This window comes from Rhinolophus ferrumequinum, chromosome 2 (genome assembly GCF_004115265.2).
Source record: "Rhinolophus ferrumequinum isolate MPI-CBG mRhiFer1 chromosome 2, mRhiFer1_v1.p, whole genome shotgun sequence".
Taxonomy (NCBI): domain Eukaryota; kingdom Metazoa; phylum Chordata; class Mammalia; order Chiroptera; family Rhinolophidae; genus Rhinolophus; species Rhinolophus ferrumequinum.
The window spans coordinates 56,245,499-56,266,117 of NC_046285.1; the positions used below are offsets into that span (position 1 = coordinate 56,245,499).

Below are 20,619 nucleotides of genomic sequence, written 5' to 3' on the forward strand. Positions count from 1 at the left end.
ATGGAGGGGAGAGGCAGCCAAGCTATGTTCTCATGAATAGCATATTATACGAGGGAAGAAGAAGAGCAGTATCTAAGATGACAGAACTCCCATTGATTGCCAAATGCTGATTGAACACTAGCCAGCGATGGGACTATATGATGCCTTCTGCTGAGCCTTGGTGAGACTACATTTAGACGTGTCTTCTTGCCCTGCATGTGACTTGAAACTCCTGGCAAAGTGCAAATAACCCAGGTGCCCTATCCACTATAAAGGAAATTACCACTCGCTTAGAAACATCAAGCTTGAGTGGCGAGCGAAGAGAAGAGAACATGGGTGTCTAGGTAGAGAGGAAGAGAGAAACGGGCAGGGAAATGGAAGTGTTCCAAAAACAACTATCACATCATTTTGCAGAGAGTTTGTGTTGCTTATGAGTAAATCAGTTAGGGTGAAATGCCTTAGGGCCCCTGAAAAAGAAAAAAGGCAAGGGAAAAGGATGTAGAAATGCCTTAGGGTCCCTGAAAAAGAAAAAAAAAAAAGGCAAGGGAAAAGGATGTTGAGATGCCCTGATCCCAAGAGTAGTTAATAGAAGAAAACACACACACACATACACACATTTCCCAGTGGCCTGGTGATCATTTGAACACCGGGTGTAACATATTCATTTCCTGGGACTTTTCCTTCCCAGGTGAGGTTCCCAAAAGTTCTTTTACAACGTCTGTGTTGGATATTTACAAATACCAGGATTTATTCTAATATGCCAAACATGCTGACACCTTGATGCCACTACAATTCCAGAATTCTTGAGAAAAAACATTCTGAACATATCCAAAATGCATTTGGCAGGAGGCCCTGTGGAATGACACAGCAGAATTTCTATTCATTTCACAGCCCAGAATCTGACAAGGGGTTGATCTTTGTGTTCTTTTTTCTTTCATTCTCATTTAAAATTCTGGCTTTTCTGTAGGCTAGGTATTCTGAGTGCTTTCAAGTGCTTTCTCTAACTTTTACTCACTAATGGAGCAGAGTAGTATTAGAAAGGTATAGGTAAGTTGGAGAGAAACTGGGTACAGTTAATGCGAATTTAGCTACAAAAACAGGGCAGAATGATCAACTCAGAGACAACAGTACCTAGAGTTTAGGGCTATAAAACTATTGTTCAAAATCATTATAATTTTTTTTACAGATAAAATTGTGGTAGTCCCAAAATTACAGCACAATGGTCAGATGAGTTAAAGTGTTATAAAATTCTTAATTTAGTATGTGTTGTTTCTTAAGCCAATCTCTCTTTGCTAGGAATTTCCTCCCGTCTCTTGTCCTTCTATATCTAACTTTTTCTCAAATTACAAAATGATGCACCTCCCAAGTCCATGGCTTAAATTATGATCAGACTCAAAAAAGAGAAATTTACCTGCCTGTACTTGCCATCCACTTGGCACGTAGATTCAGGATTAGTTTGAGGAGTTACAAATAGCATGAATTTCAAGCACACACCCAACATTGACACTAAAAGCACTGCGTTAAACTAATGAACTACTCTTACCTGAAAAAACACACACACACACACACAACTGTAATTTGTCTTAAAACTATAACCTCATATCTGCATTGGCAGAGCTGTTTTATGCCTGCCTTCAGGTCTCTCCTAAAAATGTAACTGAAATAGTGACAAGTCAGGGGTTCACATCCCTCATTTTACAGATGCTGAAACTGAGGCACAGAAGATTAACCATCTAGCCCCAGTCACCAGAATTCTTTCAGTCCAATGTTCTTTCTATTCTGCCTCTTTCTATTTCCATGAAAGTCCATACATCTGCATAACCATTTTTGGAATGAGTCTGAAGTACCACGAAAAGAGACAGTGTTGATCAAGTTCAGAAAAATAATGAACACTAAGGCTTTTATGGGTGTAAAGAGGATGCTGGGAAATCTATACTCAAGGGTGGAAGTGTCCTATGCTCTAATTTACCTAGTAAGAGAACAATAGAATGTGAAAGAGAAAGAATTGTTGAAGGGAGCATGAACACAGCCACCTGCCAATCTGTGGGTGTCCTGACTCAGGATTATGGGTATCTTCCCTGGGTCAGGAAGGCTCCAGTGTTTACCTGCCACTCTTGCACAGCCCTTTATGCCATAATTTTATTTTGCTATCAGGAGTGCCTGTTATACTGCTTGGATCCTTGGGTAACCTTCCTAGGCAATCCAGAAGGTGTACCCAAAAGCAGAAATATGATACCTGGACCTCAGAAATTCTATGCAAATTTTAGATAACTCAAGCATGTTTAATTGACATTGTCTTTGGTATTCTGTAACTATTAATACTGGGTAAGTTATTCAGTGTAACAGGAAAATGTCATTACTCATCTGCTTTTAATCATTTAAAAATACTTTAGTAATTTTGTAAAAGAAATACAGAATGAAAGGATAGTGAAAAATGACATTATCAAAAATTTTAACAGAATTTTAGTACAGTAAGCCTAAAATTTGTTTCATTTTCATTTTAGATGTACACATACAGGCAAAATGGGAAATATCCTCTGAAAACCATTAACTGCTCATGGGCTACATACAATGTAATATGAGATATAACCATCTTGTAAATATTGATCTCAAATATGTTCCAGCTTCTCATTACTTCTGAGTCTTTATCTTGCATTTCTGTTATCAAAATGTAATACTTGAAAAATTTTTGAAACATTTGATGGCTCATAATTTTGTTGAAAAGATGACCATATTCTTTGCTCCAAAAGTGCAAAATATTTTAGTTTTATATTTATAACCACCATTGGAATGACCAATTCAATGAGTTCAATTTCTACATAATCTGTTTTCTTCCAATTATCTTTGATACACACCTATGTCTAGCATTTGTCCACTTGTGAAGCGTATTGGGTAAATTTTGATGCACAAGAATCATTACAGTTAAAGAATACTGTCACATGTCCCTTTAGAGAAATAGGGTGGTCAGGTTCTTGTCCCAAAAATTTATATGGCAAAATTCCCGTTGAACAATTTACTATTTAACAGAAGCATATATCCTTTTCATCTTTAGAAACCATACTGCTCAACTACTGAGCCTTTTGTTTGATAAAAGTCATCTAGGATACAATCACATGAAGACTCAGTCTGAGATTTAAATTACACAATGCATGTCACCATCATCATTAGAGTCCAAAGTGACACTCTTTATATTCATCCTCTGATTTAACAATTTTGAAACATCTTCCTCTGTCAATTTCAATCTCTTTGCCATTGTCAGGAGAAAATGAAAAATTCTGAATTCTTACAAAACCTAAAGGCTGACTCTAAAGATAAATATCTCATATTATTCTATACCTTCTTGAAAGGTGATGTAATACTTTGAGCCCCACAGTAGGAAAACTGGATAATTATGCAATAGTAAATTCCTTTCATCACCCTCCAGGCTTCTCATGGTATCATCTTTCTAGGCCAGTTGTCCCATAGAACTATAATGAAAGCCACTTATATAATTTAAAATTTTCTAGTCAGCATATAAAATATAAAAGAAACAGGTAAAATTAATTCTAATAGATTTTATTTAGTCTGTGATATTATCTAACATGTAATCAACATAAAAAAGTTATTAGTGAGCTATTTTACATTCTTTATTTTTATTCTAAGTCTCTGAAATCTAATACGTATTTTGCACTTATAGAACATCTCAGTTTTGAATAGCCACATTTCAGGTGCAGAGTAGTCACATTTAAATAGTGGCTACCATATTAGACAGCAGAGTTTTGGACAATTCCACATTTTTCCTTTTTAAAACAATTTTAGTTTTTTTTTTTTTTTTTTTTTTTGGCTCACTGGAATTTGTTGGTAAGTAAAGCAATTCCTAGAATGGTAAGAAGAGAAAATGTCTCAAGATATGGAAAAACTAAAGCACTAACTTTCCATACTGAATTTTAGATTTAAAAAAGGGCCTAACAGATCCTATGAAAAATGCAAGAAATAAATTTTATTCTTTTTTTTAAAGTAGTTTTGGAACACTTAAAACTCAATAAGAGAACAAAGAAGTTGATTAAAAAATGGGCAAGGCCCTCACTACAAAAGGTACGCGTATGAAAAATAAGCACATGAAAAGATGCTCCACATATGTTCTCAGGGAAATGCAAATTAAAACAATGAGATACCACTACACACCTATTAGAAAGGCCAAAATCCAGAACACTGAGAACACCAAGGCTGGTGAGGGTGTGGAGCAACAGGAACTCTCGTTCATTACTGATGGGAATGCAAAATGGCAGTCTCGTAGCATGACAGTTTGGCAGTTTCTTACAAAACTGAACATTCTTACCACACACTCCAGCCATCTCGCTCCTGGGTATTTACCCATAAAGAGTTGAAAACTTATGTCCACACAAAAACTTGCACACAGTTGTTTATAGCAACTTTATTCATAATTGCCTAAATTTGGAATCACTGAAGATGCCCTTTAGTAGTTGAATAGACAAATAAACTGGTACATCAAGACAATGGAAGATTTTTAGCGCTAAAAAGAAAGAAGCTATTAAGCCATGAAAAAATATGGAGAAACCTAAAATGCATATTACTAAGTGAGAGAAATCCATTTGAAAATACTGCATACTGTATGATTCTGGATATATGACATTGTGGGAAAGGCAAAACCATGGAGAGAGTAAAAATATTGCCAGATGCTAAAAGAGGTTGCCAGAAGTTTTGGGGAGGGAGGGATGAATAGGTGGAGCACAGAAGACATTTAGGGCATTGAAAGTATTTTGTATGATACAATAACAGTGGGTACATGTCACTATATATTTGTCCAAATCCATAGAATGTACACCACCAAGAGTGAATCCTATCACAAAGTGTGGAAGCTACAATTGAGTGTAGCTTCCTCAACTGTAACAAACGTACCACCCTGGCGGGATGTTGAGAATGAGGGAGGTTATGCATGTGTGTAGTTAGAGGCTCTGTACTATCCTCTCAATTTTTGCTATGAACCTAATATTACTCTAAAAGAAAGTCTTAAAATTAAAAAAAAAAAAAAACACAAGTTTTTTTCTTTCACTTCAGAAGACCTCTAAGAGAGAACAAAAGTCATGAAGTACCAATCATACATATGGTTAGAACTGCTCAAAAAAGAAAAACAAAATGAAAAACAACAAAAAATAACTATAGTTGAATCCAAAGTGCCTTAGTAGTATATCAAGGATTAACAATTTCCATTACTTTTTATTTTTATTTTGATGGAATCATTGTATCAATCATTTCATTTTGGGGGGAGTCCATCACCTAGATTTTAAGGAATGAGAATTGCACCCCTAATTTAAGCTGAACCTGCCACTCTATATGAATATATATATATTCATAATGGGATGACATTTATAAATTGGGAAAAAAAACTGATATCTTTAAATACTATATATTATATATAATGTTATCCTATAAAGTTACTTATAAATCCAAGGTATTAAATTGCTTTAATGCCATCTAATGTTAGCTCATAAAAGAACGAGCTTTTTCATTTCTTTAATAAAATAAACCATTTTGATAGTAGATATTTTATTGTATCTATGTATATAATTGATCGGTGATGTTTAACACTGAGTTTAAAGGAGAACCTGCCCAGAGCTCACCATCTGCAATTCTGTTCCCACACACAGCCAGCTAATATGCATCCCAGCCCCACAATGCGGAGCAGGTCATCGCAGAGCATCACGGGAAGGTCGCTAAATTAGACATCAGAAACATCTGCAGTCGGATTCCTGTTCCAAAGAAAACTCATTCTGACCTCAAAATATTAAATCTGTGAGTATCTCATGTATCAAATGGAGATATCTTCCAGGTCTTTCCAACATCAAAGATTGGCTAAAATAAGAAAATAATGATTATTTTGTTCTGAGATGAGAAGCATCGATATTTGAACCTCTTTTAATGTTTTCTCGGTATCTTTCTCTTCCTCGATGATTAAAAATAAGGCCAATGGATGGACGGACACACACTCCATCAACACCATTTCTCAATGACTTTTTATTTAATTTTTAATTTTATTGCATGTCTCGGCAAACATAAGTGACTTGTAGATTTGCCTCTGGCTCACCAAAAGCCCATAACACAAAATACCAAAAGACAAGCAAATGAAGTTTTAAAAAAAAGTATCACATCTATATGAAAGTACCTTTCAAGAACATTAATAAAGTATATAAAACATTTGATATTTACTTAATTTTTGTACAATTATAAAAATAAAAAAAAAACACCCTTTATCATTCAACATCCCACATACTGTATTAGGGTAATATTAAGAAAACAAAATGTAAATGGATTTAATGAACAAAGTTCTATTCTCCATTTCTGTTTCTAACCACCTCCAAACAAAAAACTATCCATTTTTCAGCTAATTGCATTGAGCTGAGGCCTCAAGAACTCCATTCAGCCCACTCCTATTTGTTTGTCTTTAATATTCTCTTACCCCATTGTCCTAGCGACTCATACACTCAAAGAGCATTAAATTTCCAGCAGGACATGAAGCCAGTAGATACACTTAGGCTTGGCTAATGGCAAACCTAAGAGATACAGTACAGGCATTTCTGAGTCCCTAGTGCCATCTGCATAGTGCTGAAATAGCTCAGAAGTCCTTATGTTTACTCAAATACTCAGGACAGTAAAGAAAGCCATTTGTCCTCCCAGCTTTGCCAAGGCACAGCTTTCACTCTTCCCCTTAATAGGTTTTCAAAGCTGCATGCTTGTTCTACAAATTAGCAGTGCTTATTATCAGTTAAGCACAATGAAACTTTGAAATCAAGGACTCACTCTCTTTAACATACAAAATAAAAATAATAATAAAAAACGATAACTTTCCCTTCCCCCATCTTACAATTATGATTTTTTTTCTTATTTGACATTGTAGTCTTACTAACTGATGTTTCCATGAAAATATAAAAACAATAATAATAATAATAACAATAATAATAAAAAAGGTGTCAGTTGTGGTTCTGGAAAATCTGGTATCCCCAAAAGAAAAAAAAAGTAATTGAAACACAAAATATGCAATTTTACACGCAAAACATATATACACTTTTCAGATGAAACTCATACATTATATTTTAAAGCCACATTAGCCCTTTTGCACTTTAAAATAAAAATAGAAGCTTATGTGCAATGATAGCCTTTTACCAGAAAGTATGAGAGGATTTTAGAACTCATTAGAATGTACAAACAATATTTCTCTTATAGTTGAAAAAAAATGCTACAGAGTATGTTTCTGAAAGATGGAGGAGAATGTTGTCATTTACATGTTTTTCCAAAGTTTGAAGACAACTCTTTGTTTATGTGGTTCAAGCAACAGCTTCCATGGAAGGCTTATCCCCTGAACTGTGGGGACATTTTGATGTCTATGCACAGTCCAGAAGAAAGACGGATGGGGAATTGGGTTCTCACAGTTACTTTCCAACAAAGTGAAGCTCTTATTGATCGAAAAAGAGAAGTGATATAGTGATACAACTGATGCCACAGAGGAAAATTAGTCTCATAGTTTTATATTTTTCCAAATCACTACTCCTATTTTAAACCTTGAGGAAAGATAGATAAATAAGTCTCTACATGGCAGAATTTTATACAATATAAGTGTCTTTAACAGAAACATTTACCAAACAGTATTATCTATGTTTCAAGAGGTCTTCCAAGAATTTCAGAATTTCAATTCATGGCTCACTGAGACCTCTTATTGTTTACTGGAGATTCAGTATTTCTATATAACACAGGCTTTTCCTGGATATTCTTAATGGACATTACAACTTCACTGTAAGAACTACGGCATTCATCCCAATCAACTCAACCTTAATTCTATCAAGGGTAACAAATATGTAATTGAGTTAGTCAAGCTACTAGTGTTAGGTTGGTGCAAAAGTAATTGTGCTTTTTGCAATTATTGCTAACTTTTAAACTGCAATTACTTTTGTACCAATCTAATAAAATTTAGTTTTAAGGCTTCTATAATGGCAGCAAATATTTTCCCAATAAATACTAAGAGATCAGGTATCTGGTATTAAATTTGAGGGAATTGCTGATATATCCAGATACATGATACTAGTTGTTTTTAAACTGGCTGCCATGGACCTTTTAAGAATTTTAGCTATGACCCACATTTCCCATTACCAACCAAAAGCAAAAGAGAACATTTCCTTCCTTGACTATTTTATAATGTGAATATGAACTTTTTCTTGCAATTGGATTAAATAACCCCAAAGTGAACCACCATCACTAGTAGGGATGCCAGTAACATAAAATACACCGACACAGGGAGTCATGTGCATATGTGTATAGTCTCACCCACATAATAAGTAATGGTCAATACAAGTGGATCTATCCACAGGTTTGATGTGGCATGTGTTTAGCATCAAAGGAACTGAAGGGACATATACATCGTTGTCACTCACATGTACCATCAAGCTGTAAATATATATTACCATACATGGTACCCCTTGAGAGAAGGGGTATATATATAGATAAGCCACCTAAAACAAGTAAATTAAAAAAAAAAAGTTGATAAGTGCAACTCAATTTCCTTTCCTTTAAATTACATTTTAAACAATACTCAATGCCCCCCACTCAAAAAATATATACTGTATATTTATATATTTATATATATAGTCTTAGACTATAAGGGTGAAAATGCTTTATAAAAGTCAATGAGAGATCTCTGCAGCCTAAGAAGATACCCACTGCTTTTTTGCTCCCTTCTACCTAGCCATGACAACTTCCGTCCTGCAAGCAACAGATTTGAAGGCTTAAAGCCAGAATCAGCGACCAGCTTGGACGTTAGGTAAAAGGTAGCTTCTGACTTCTCCTTCCCTTAAGAAACCAGACTGAGAAGAGAAAGGAGATAGTGAGAATGCTTGAAAGGTCAAACAGTAGCGCCTTATAGGGGGATGGGCAGAAGGGAAGAGAATGGAAGGAGCTCACACAGCAGGGCTCACTCGCCCTCCTCTTTGATGCGCTGTTGCTTGTTGCGACGAGCATCCATGTCAAAGTTGAAGTCATTCCACTCATCTCGGGGTGGGAAGGAGATGGTCTGGCGGAGAGTGAAGCGCACGGCGTCAATAACACGCTCACCCCGGGTCTCACTGGAGCCCACACTGACTGTAGAGGTACCACTGGGGGTCCGCAGCAGGTGGGGAGGGGACGAAAAATCATGGAGCTGCCGGTGGTCCAGGATGCCCTTCCAGATGACATGTCGGAATTGCTCAGGGATTTTTAGACTTGCCAAATCCTGTGCAATAGGAAAAGAAGTCAGGGAGAATTAGGACAAAGAGACAATTGACATTCAGTCTACACCATTTTGTCATTTCCCAGTGCTTTGGTTTACATGACCTGAATTTATTGATCCCTAAATTGGAAAATAAAATTAGCTCTCCGATAACCTTTGGCACTATATGTAACTAAGCACAAACGGACAGCCTTTAGGTGCCATCTCTGCTTGTGGATAACACTTTACTCCTTCCCTACTGGTCTCACTTCTTTCCTTAGTAAAATGGGGACAGTAGTTAAATCAGAGAGCAAAAATCCCAAAACAAAAACATAAAGGTACCTTCCGACTCTCAAATCTACACGGCTCTAGTCACTAGAAGAAAGGTATTAATGGAATGTCACCAGTACTCAAATGAGAAGATGAGAAAAAAAAGATTACTATCAGGTATTGAACATTTTCTACGTGCCAGGCACTGAACTAATTATTTGTATTCCTGACCTCATTTAATGCTCAGATTAGTGGTAGATATTATTACACCTACTTTTAGATAGGAAAGCTGACGGTCAGAGAGGTTGACAAGTCTAAATTTACACAAGTAAGTGAAGGAATTGGGGATGCAGGACAGTCTCTGAGCCTAAAACAGCCCTAATGGCCAAAATATGTCTTGGTATTTGGATAAGTTAGGGTATCAAAATGCAGAGTATATGCCTATGTTCTCTGGATGGGAGTAGAAGGCATTACAAATATGGTAGATTTTAATAACTGTGGTGGCATCTCTTAAATTAATTTACATTAGCTCTTCTTCATTAGCTTGCTTCAGTGATGGCTCAGATTTTTTTATGGAGCAGTGTGATGGGTAGAAAGAACATTGTGCTTCCTGTCAGAAGACGTTGGCAGAGAGATTCTTCTTCTGTCACTGACTGGCTCTAGACCTTTATCAAGTCACTTATTCTCTACTGGCCTTCTCAGTAAAATGAGACACAATTCCTTTTCAGGACAACACATATTGTGGATTCCTATGTAAATTAAATGTGGATATAAAAGTACTTTGCAAATTATAAAGCATACTATATAAATCTTACCATTTGTATTATTACTGCTGTAGTACTATTAACCGATCCTTGCATCCTAGAAGGGATACTTATGAAAACTCCCAAATTTAACCACATTCCTTTTCCAGGAAGGGATGCCAAATAACTTAGACTGGTGTTGTGAAACAAGCTGAAAAAGCGGTGTCTATTTCCAGTAATGAGATGGCAGAAGCTGAGGTGAAGATGCAGAAATTAGATAGCTTCCAGTATTTCCCAATACAGAAATTTGCAGTATGGGTAGCCCAATTTCTTATTCTAATAGAAGAATACATTATAATAAAGGGTAATCCACAAATACGTAAGTGAACATAGCTCCTTATCCTTCTGAAACTGCCTGTAGGTCCAAGACTCTTTGTAAACTAGGCTCCATTAATCTACATGCCTGGATAGATTTTAACTTATAACTGACAGGTGAGAAAGCAGTGGCCCAGAGATTGACACAAGACCTAACCAACTCCAGCAGAAATGTACTTGTGGAGAGCATCTATAGGTCCTAACAGCCAAGGGAGCATCCTAGCACACTCCCCAGTGGGGACAAGTTAGCAAACAGAAGCTATAACTGTAAAACTAATAGGAAAGGGACAAATTCACTGTTCCATCCTGTAGGGCTCTCATGCACAGGGCAACTCTGTTCTCTTTACTGAATGGACATTATTGCAGTTATCTGAAACCTGTTAGAACTGACTCCTAAAGCTTTCTTTATAGTTTTCACCTATAATTTATTCCAACAGGGAGCAGCAGCCAAGGGTGATTTATGGCATGTGGAAGGGTAAGGGTGGGCACAGGGGCAGCACAGCATATACTTGTCACCATGGGGCTGGGGCCTTCTCATGCTGCAAGGGCATCTCTAGTATCGGTGCTCAAGGGGGGTGGGGTGGGGAAGGTCCCAACTACAGAAGCAGAAGCAGAGGCAGAGTGTATCTTCCTCCACCAGTCCAAAGGGCCCTCTGGAAGCTGGAAGAGAGGATAGTAAACCCCAAAGACAGCAGCATGAAGGGCAGCCTGGGAGGAAAATCAGATTGCCTTAAACCAAAACAATATGAGCTCCCATGTGAACAATAGCTCAAGATGTACTGTAGGAAGCAAGAAAAGTCCCCTCCCATCCAGCTTGCTCCAAAAGACAAACCAAAGAATGTCAAAGCCAGAAAAGAGAGATTTTTGAACCCGATTTGATGACCTGTGGCCCAGAAAAGCAAAGAGATAACCCCAAGTTCTCATTACTACTAAAAAGCAGAGTTGGGACTTGAACCCATGACCAGTGATCTTTCCCAATGATCAGGGATGTCTGGGCCTTATTCTGATACAACTGAAAATGTATGAACTCCTCTCACTGAGAGGAACAGCTGAATTCCCCTTAAGGTACTACTTTAAGGAAAGGCAGAAAAAGCCAATTAATAGAGTTAAAGACAAGAAGTTGACACCTCAGGATTCTAGTCCTGATTCTGTCATCTACTCATCATGGACAATGACTATATTGTTGTCCTCCATGTTTTAAAGTGTGAATAATATCACCTGCTTCCTGCTATCCTCCCTGGGATCTTATAACAATTAATTATAAGATCCTCCCTGGGATCTTATAACATCCAAAAGGCTCTCTGAATTCTTTAGAGATTATAGATTTTTTGAGGTGGGAATCAGATCTCCTCTTTCCCACTCTGTATCTAGTATGCATGCAAGACACAATTGAGTGATCAAACAAACTGAGGAAGATTGATTGCTAAGCTTCTCATATCTACAGGCTGAGACCTGGGAATCTTTCTAATAAGGTCATGAATTCCATCAAAAAGGCAGATTAGGGGTATGACAAAAACAAATTTTAAGACCAGGGGGATTGAACTACAAGGTGGATGTCACCAGAGGGAGGAAATGAAGAAATAAAACTCAAGAGAAAATTCTAACAGTTACTTACATCCATGGAGTAATGCTCAATCTGATAGATGGTGGTCAGCCCCTGGGTCGTGAAATAGTCCAGACATGATGAACAGCCCAACCTCGCTAAGAAACTGCAGAGGGAGGAGGGAAGAGGAAGGAAGAAACAGAAAAAGAAAGTTCACCCCAACTGCATTGGCGAGATAAAGGAAAACCCAACATTTTGCCCTGGGATGCCGTACAGAGGAGACTAGGGGCAGGTAAAATATATGTGGTCCTTGAATTGGAGGTTTGGGGTTGATTAGTAACTTCAACTTTAGGTCTATAAAAACTAAAATCAACTCTAAGGATTCCTGCAGAGCAGTGATTTTCAAATGGTGATTAAATTCTAAGGATTCTATATAAGTGCCTTAGGAGTCATTGCACGGGGTGAAAGAAAGGAGTCTAGTGGTCACGTTCTCAGCCCTCTTGCCTCCTGGCTCCTCACTTCAAAAAGAGTATCTCTACTTTAACTGTTTTGTATTTGGGGGTTCTGAGAATGGAACCTGTCCTTAGGATAGGATCATGAGACTAAGAAAATATTGTAGGCCACTATACTATAGAGTCATTAACGTTTTTTGATTTACTTCATCTTCAGAATACAGACTCCCTTCTTTTTACTTCTGGTCTTAAACGGAGGATGCCGCCACCATCACAGAGCCAGAGCAGGGTGGAAGAAGACATCCACTTGGCCATCCCTCTGACTGATACTGCCAGTTCTATTGCATCAATGACATGAAGATTGACACATATTATTCCAGCAGCTGAATGAAAGAATCATTCTACGCATGAAGCAGAGGCACATGATGTGCCCTAGGCATGAGATTTGGGCACCTAGTCTTGCCTCCTTGAGAAACAGATTTTTCTGACTTCATGCATTTCTCTCTTCTTGCTATCTGAAATCCCCTGTCTCAAGTGTACCTATTTCCCATATAGCAAAGCAGCAGAGGCCACCAGGTTCTTGAAAGTCCCTGTCATTTTTGCTAACATCAAAAACTTTTTGGGGACATCCAACTCCAAAATAATGATCCCATGTTGGCTGAGAGCTATGAGGCCTAGAGAGCAAGAAAGGGAGCGAGATAGCAAGTTTACTGCCCTTTTGGGAACCCCAGCCCTGAGCACCAATTTGAAGGCCACAACTGAGTGTGTAAACATATGAGGGAGGAGGTATGGAGCAAGTGAAGATGGAGGAACAGGCATGAAAAATCGTATGCCTATAAACTCACATTTTCACTTTTTCCCATATTGACTATACTGGTGTCCCTTGATTAAATATTGTCGACCACTCTATAGATCAGAGATAATAGAGAGGCTGAACTTCAAACATAGGGCTGCTTTCTTTCTTTCCATCTGTGCTATCACCTTTGGACAGTGTCCACCCTCCACCCCCCAGAGATGCTTAGGACAGGCCCCCAGGGGCACATGCTGTGCACTCACCTGACAAGGCTGCAATCTGTGGGGTACGGAGGTGGGGGGGTGCAGTGGGAGGTGGATGGCATGGAGAGTGGGGGAGGGAGGGCCTGGGTGGGGCTGAGTCCATTCATGTCTCCAGCCATTGGCATGTGGGTGCCCATCATAGGAACTGAACAGAAGCAGGAGGAACAGAGAGGGTTACTGCCGTCATCACGCACCAGCGACCTAGTGGTCCACATTGCCTGGTTTAATGTTACCGAGGGCCTAATATACCAGGCTTCCTTTTTAGTTTCGTCTCTCACTACACCCCTCCAAGCCCCCTACGTCTCTCATCGATCAGAAGAATCACCAAACTCCAAACTAATCACACACCTCTTGACCTTTGTGCATTCTCTTAGGACAATCTCTTCCCACTTCTTTCTGATGCTCGATCTAACGGCTCATTGCTCCTGATGTTAACATTTTCCTCCTTGTATTTGCCTTCATGGGCTATATGACTATTTCCCTCACTAGACGAACCTCTTCAAACATGGAGATTACACCTTGTACCTGACTAGATCCCCACAGATCCTAGCACACAGTGCCTGGCACAGAGCAGATGCTCAGTAAACTTAGGTAAGTGACAAAATGAACAAATCTCTGAATGAAAGAGGATCTTTCGAATATTTGTTCGAGAATAGGAGGATTTGTTGCAATGTTTATAGGAAACCATAGCCTAATAAGGAAAAATGCAATAAAAAATCCCAGCTCTTTCTTATGGACCATTTCAGGATTGTATTTGGGAACACCACCAACACTGATGGTTTTTTACTAAATTATAAACTGTACACATTCATTTATAGAGAAGAAAAGCTTAATATCAATAATATTTATGAAACAAATTTTGTTTTCTGGTAAAAATAAAAAAAGAGCAAAATAACATATCTACAAAAGATGAATGTAATTTGCTTCTACTTCAGTGAATAGTAAGGTGCCAAAGGAGAAAATCCTCTGCCACTACCTAGATAGCTGAAAGGAGCACAGGCCTATTGTGTCTCGTTGGCTTCCCCTCTGAATTTCCTGACGACAGCAAAAGAAAATTGTGAAATATAAATAAGAAAAAGTAGGCAAACTGTGTTACACAAATGTGAAGGATCATCAACATTATTACTGTTTCATCATCCCAAGAAAAAGTTAAGGACTTAAGATGTCACAAGAAAGCAAATAAAGGAAATGTAAATGGTTCCTTTTCCTTTTCTTGTTAAAGTAGTAGACCTGTCAAAGGGTCAGGTTTTGAGCCTTAAGATGCCATTTATCACTAGAGAGAGAGCAGTCTGGCTCTAATGTGTTTATTGCCACATCTTCATCTCATTAAAATTTGAACTTGTGCCATCAGACCATAGAGAGTCCCAATGCTAGCCTCCTTTAATTTCTCTAAGAAAGTCCAATCTGTTCAAGGCAACACTGAAATACACGTTTGAAGGCTTGATAAAAATGATGAAAGATTTCAAAAGACAAGATTGAGGCACTGTTTTATGAGGATTACAGGATACATGTACAGTATTCTGGGGTCCCGCATCCCTGAGGATATTATACGTCCTTCTGCATTTTACCATCTTTTCTTTCTTCTTTCCTTCCTTCCTTCCTTCCTTCCTTCCTTCCTTCCTTCCTTCCTTCCTTCCTTCCTTCCTTCCTTCCTTCCTTCTCTCTCTCTCTCTCTCTCTCTCTCTCTCTCTCTCTCTCTCTCTGTCAAGTTTGGTATCTTCTTTGCTAGATTAAGTTCTAGTGGACAAGATAATTATATTTACAACAAAACTATCCACTTGGAGGATCAATCCTCACATTGTCTCTTCCAACTATACTTTGTTGTTACGAGGAATCTGTGTGTAAATAAATAAAAGGGAAACTCCTTTCTCTATGTCAGTTCATTAATGACAATGAATAGAATGGAGTACACAAGTTGAGAAGGACAAGATATTAGGGACACAGAATCATAAAATGATAAATGTCCAGAGTGATAATTTTATGAATGGAAAACTAAGCATTAAAGCAGAGAGGTGACTTGTCCATAGTTATATAGCCCATACTGCAGTAGAGTCTGGACTACAATCTATTTCTCTAGATTTTAAGTCCACCACACCATGCTACTTCCCACATGTTGGATATATTTCCATTTGACTATCTCAAAGGATGTAGGAGGTGAGTCTTCATCCATGTTGACAGGAAATGGACTGTTCTTTCCAGAGAGATACTTCTCCCTACTAAAAGAACAGCCTTCTGCATCTCTACCAATGCACTTTATAATGACCCATACATCTCAAAAGTGAGAACAAGTTCATTGTGAGAAACCAAGCCACTCAACTTTGATCTGTTCTGCCCCACGGTGCCTCTCACTTAGCTCTGAGCAAGCCTTTCCCCCATCCCAGAGCAGAGAATTCCTCTACCACTAGCCCTGCCAGTCCTTCAGTTGCCCCTAAAGGGAGTTGCTCTTACTGTTGGCTCCCATGCCATCGGGAATGGTGGTGGGAGTGAGGGCGTTGCGCTGCTGAGGGTTGATAAGCTGGCTCACAGATGGCAGCTTGTTCATGCTGTTCATTTTGTTCAGAGGTGGGGAGCTGTTACCGTATGAAGACTGAGACTGCATCGAGGTCCTAGGAACACAAACATTGGAATGATGGTGAGCACGGGACACTGAAGAGTGGGGAGAGGTCATTTCCCATAGGTCTCAGATTAAAACAACTTGGCTTTAAACTGTACACTTGCAAAAATATTCCTCTAGGGTCAATGGCAAGAAATTATCTGAGTTTCCAGCTGAGAACTTTTTCTGAATAGGGAGGGATCACAATGCTAATATCAAATTACATTTTTCCTGAATGTGCAGAGTACAAAGCTGAATATCTTCCTAAAGCATCTCTTTTGTGAGAGGGAACAAAATTGCATCCTCCCTTTTCCTCTATTTTTTCCTCCATCCCTTTCCCTTCTCTTGCCCATCAACTCAAACAAATTTAAAAATCAATCCGGGAAAATAACTGAATGGAGACCCAAAGACTTATGAAAGATACGGAGATGCCAAGCTCAAATGGCAACAGAAGCATTTCATTTGTAGCTTCCTAGGCCATTTGGGATAACACAGAAAATCATTACAAAGACAATCAAACAAGGCCTTTGGCAGCAGACCCTGCTTATATGCAGAGGTGCCAACATGGTGTGTCATCTTAGATGTTCATGGGCCATAAAACAAGCCATGGGAATGCCAACAGCTTCTCTAAGCAGGAGAACCCTGGAGTCCAAACAACTGTTTGTTGATTTTCCATGAGTCTCCCAGGAGACAAAGGAAAAAACAGTCCATTCAGCATAACTTCAATTTGGAAATTTACTAGAATTTGTTTGTCATACTGTGCGTTTATATTACATGTGATATTCCCTACTCAACTGCCATATCTGACTTTTTTTTGACTACAGAACTAGTAGTGTCTACTAGAATCAGGGCAGGATATAAAGTCAGAAAATGAAAGTTTAAGTTTTCCTCTAGCGTATATTAGGAAGCTATAAGTCCATGTGCAAGCCACTAAACATTCTGCCTTTGTTTTCTCACAAGAAAACTATATGAACTAAATACATACACATTTATTGCAAGAACTATATGTTAGAGGTAGGAAAACTAATGAGAAATAGCCCCATATTTGAGAAGCTCATAGATGCATGGGGATAATAACCCAACCTACCTTGTAAGGCTGTGGTGAGAACTGAAAAAGTTGAGGAAGAACTTTGTAGACTATATGACATTTACAGTGAGCAATTATTGCGTTCATAGAATGAAAATCGGAATCGAGCATGCTTCTAACCTATGGTAGGAAAAACTCTCCTACTAGACTTTTCAAATAAAATGTATTATTTTCTTCCTGTTTGCCTCCTCCTTGCTGCAGACATATTTATATTAAAGGAGAAAGAAAAAAGAAATATTTCCTTGAGTTTTGTTTGCATATATATCTGTGTGTATGTGTGTGTGTAGACACACAACTATATATAAAATACAAATTTTGAAGGCTCTATAAATGAACCAAGGTTCCAAATAAACATGTTATAATAATGTTTGAAAACATAATAAAAAGTGGTTCTAGCACTTGAGTAGTATGCTTGGTCTTTGAGGCCGCCACTCTGTTTTCCACAAAACAGGGCTGGCCTCATTCCATATCACTGAAGAGCCACAGCTAGGGGAATTCAAACAATATGCTATATACACATTTGCATAAATGTGCATGACAATTAATGGACAATTAACAATTTTGCTGCAAATTACTATCCGTAAGGTAGGAGGACATTGCTTTTTCTCTTTAGCTTTTCTCAAGAACTTACAATTATAGATCCATGTTGTATAAACAGGGGTTTATATAATAAACCCTCCCAATTGTAAGACACTTCATGTTATCAAGTTCTCCTTTAGCCATTTTCTGAAAGAGTCTCACATCCCTATGGAGGAGAACATGGTATTTCAGGGCAGGGATGGGCAGAAATTATTACGCCTAGTGTACAGATGGGTAAATATAAGGCTCTAAGAAAAAAATGTGCCCAAGTCACACAATGCCAAATGATGAGTAGAGAAGAGTCCTGGCTGCTAGCCCAAGAGTTTTTTTCTTTCATTCTGTGGGACCGTCCCAGGAATAAGATAGTGGTGTACATTAGGTTAGAATCAAGACATAGGTGAAGTGGTAAGAGAAATGTGATAGAGCAGGGAATAAGAGATGTAGTAAAGGGAGCCTCCCCCCCAAAACCCCAGCTATCATCAAATCTACTCCATCATGGCTAAGAGTCAGCACATCTGGACATACTTAAGGAAATCTGTAAGTCCATATCAAAGTGCAAGACAGCACAACAAGCAAAGTGGCCAAGAGACGTGCTTCTTCTAGTTTTGCCCATCACAAATTACCTAAGGCACATGGTGGCCCTGACTCCAGAGGCAGGTTGATCCTTTGTGACCTAAAATGATTTCTATCAATCTCTCCCATTCCCCCAAATCAGTCAAATGTACAACAAGAAGTTATGGAATCATTGCTTGAACCATTAATGTCCACATCAGGAAAATAAAGATATATTTAAAAGCTTTGCATTTTCCCTGGACCCTCAGTTATAGTAAATGACTTCTTTCAAATCCTGTTGGAATTCTCTTTTCCCTTTCCCTTTGTGATCTTTACTTTGATCATTTTATTAATTCATTTATTATAAGCCACCTACACTATTTTTGAGGAAGGTAGATAAGATACCACAGATGAACCAAGAAAGAACACGAATTTTGGAGTCTACCAAAACATCTGGGTTCACCTTCTAGAACTGACACAAATTCATTGACTTTGATGTTATGCAAGTCTCTTGAGTGTCATTTTCTCAATCTGTAGAACAGGCATTATACTCATTCTAGAAGAGTTGCTATGAAGATTACATTAGATTATGTAAGAGCCCTGGATTGTCCTATAATTTGTAGGTGCTCAAGAAACATTAGTTATCTTTACTATCACCACCCACTCTCCAGCCTCAGATGTTTAATACTCTAGTTTGGTCAAGGGGATGAAAGGTATCAGTTTAAGAATTCACAGGTAGAAGTGGCAAGGATTCTTATTTGAGCAAATCCAGAAATTGGGGTGAGCAGGTAAATGGGAATGAGTCTGAAAAGGTCAGAAATTCTGAATGCTTTTCATTTAATGTAGAAGTGAGTATTAAAGTTACAAAGAGAAGGTCAGGATAGTCTGTTTAATATTAAGTTTGCAATGTCTGACCTAAAAAGAGTATTAAGTTAATTTTCTATGCTGTTGAATAGTGAGGATGGCTGAATAAATGTGTGTCAATTTAAAGGACTTAAAGAACAACATTTTTCCTCTTTTTTTCTTTACTAATATAATGTCACAGTCCTTGAATGGACAATCCCAAAGATTGATGATGAATCTGAACAGATGAAAAAGTGTTCAAGAACAACAGTATTTGTGTCATTATGATTTTCTTACCTCCCCCACCCACAACAAAACAAAACAAAAACACAGAAATAAAAAAAACATAGATCTTCTCAGAAAAATAACAAGGTATAAGCCTCAGGTTGTTTTTTTTCTAGAAGTTTACAAGATTTTTCTAGGAATCCAATACAACAGAGATACGGAAGGCATGTTTCATGTATCTGTAGCTTTGAGGAGAAATCCTGGTAAAGTCCCAGTTCTTAATTCTAAAAACTTAGGCTTCTGTCTGCATTGCTAAAAATAAATTTCAGAATCTCAGACCTATAAGTAACCTTTATATCATCCAGGATTAGAAAGCCAGCTTCCTGATTTCAAGTCTAGTGACTATCTAGATGGTAGAAAGTCAAAATTCTTGAGAAGACACAAATTCAACGGCATCGTCTCCACCTTTCTAGAGATATCTAGAATTCCACCAAAGGATTCCTGCTTTTGCCTTACATCTTCTATTGCTAATTACAAAGGAACTATTTAATATAATTTGATGATACCTGGGTAAATCTATTTCATCACACCATGTCTGGAGTACAGACTCTGAGAGGGGAAAAGGGTATTGAGGGGTAGAGCAAAGTACCGCTGGTATGAGGAAGGTCAAAAAAAGGAAAGACATTGAACATCAGAAAAGGATTGTTTCTTCTCTAAATTTTGCCCAATACTACCCTGCCTGTAACTTTTCTCTCTAGGTGGGTAATCTTGCTTCTAAATACAAAGGGCAGCATTTAATTTCTAGATAGATCAAGTGTAATTGTAAAATATTTTCCAGTAGTTCAAATGTGTGCATTTATATAAAAGTGACTATAAACACATCAAAAACTTACATAAAAAGAGAGTGAAAAAAAGCTTCTGAAGAAAAAGCAAATGTTAAAAAAATTAAACACCCTCATTAACCCTTTATGGGATTTGTGAATCAAAATTATTCGATTAATTGAAAACATTTTGTAAATGTAACAAGGTCATAAGATTGTACTAATATACTTTTCTTTCAAACATAAAGATTTTTTTCTAGTATTTTAAG

General features: G+C 37.8%; 1 protein-coding gene and 1 long non-coding RNA gene across 9 annotated transcripts in view; one reads left to right on the plus strand and one right to left on the minus strand.

Annotated features, from left to right (window-relative positions):
* The window catches only part of LOC117013182 (uncharacterized), a 47,090-nt gene extending 34,127 nt beyond the window's left edge, over window positions 1-12,963 (plus strand). Inside the window, exons 2-3 of the long non-coding RNA XR_004421293.1 lie at window positions 5,628-5,772; window positions 12,812-12,963. This is a non-coding gene — a long non-coding RNA (uncharacterized LOC117013182). The remainder of the gene's footprint in view (window positions 1-5,627; window positions 5,773-12,811) is intronic.
* Window positions 5,976-20,619, minus strand: part of TP63 (tumor protein p63) — a 222,594-nt gene continuing 207,950 nt past the window's right edge. For 3 of the 8 annotated variants that reach the window (XM_033090036.1, XM_033090028.1, XM_033090043.1), the window contains 4 exons: window positions 16,099-16,256; window positions 13,651-13,795; window positions 12,215-12,308; window positions 8,939-9,235 (listed from right to left, as the gene is read on the minus strand). In XM_033090036.1, coding sequence (XP_032945927.1) covers window positions 8,939-9,235; window positions 12,215-12,308; window positions 13,651-13,795; window positions 16,099-16,256 — 694 coding nt within the window. Of the gene's footprint in view, window positions 9,236-12,214; window positions 12,309-13,650; window positions 13,796-16,098; window positions 16,257-20,619 lie in introns of all 8 variants that reach the window. The other 5 variants (XM_033090075.1, XM_033090085.1, XM_033090018.1 and 2 more) reach the window with 4 other exon arrangements.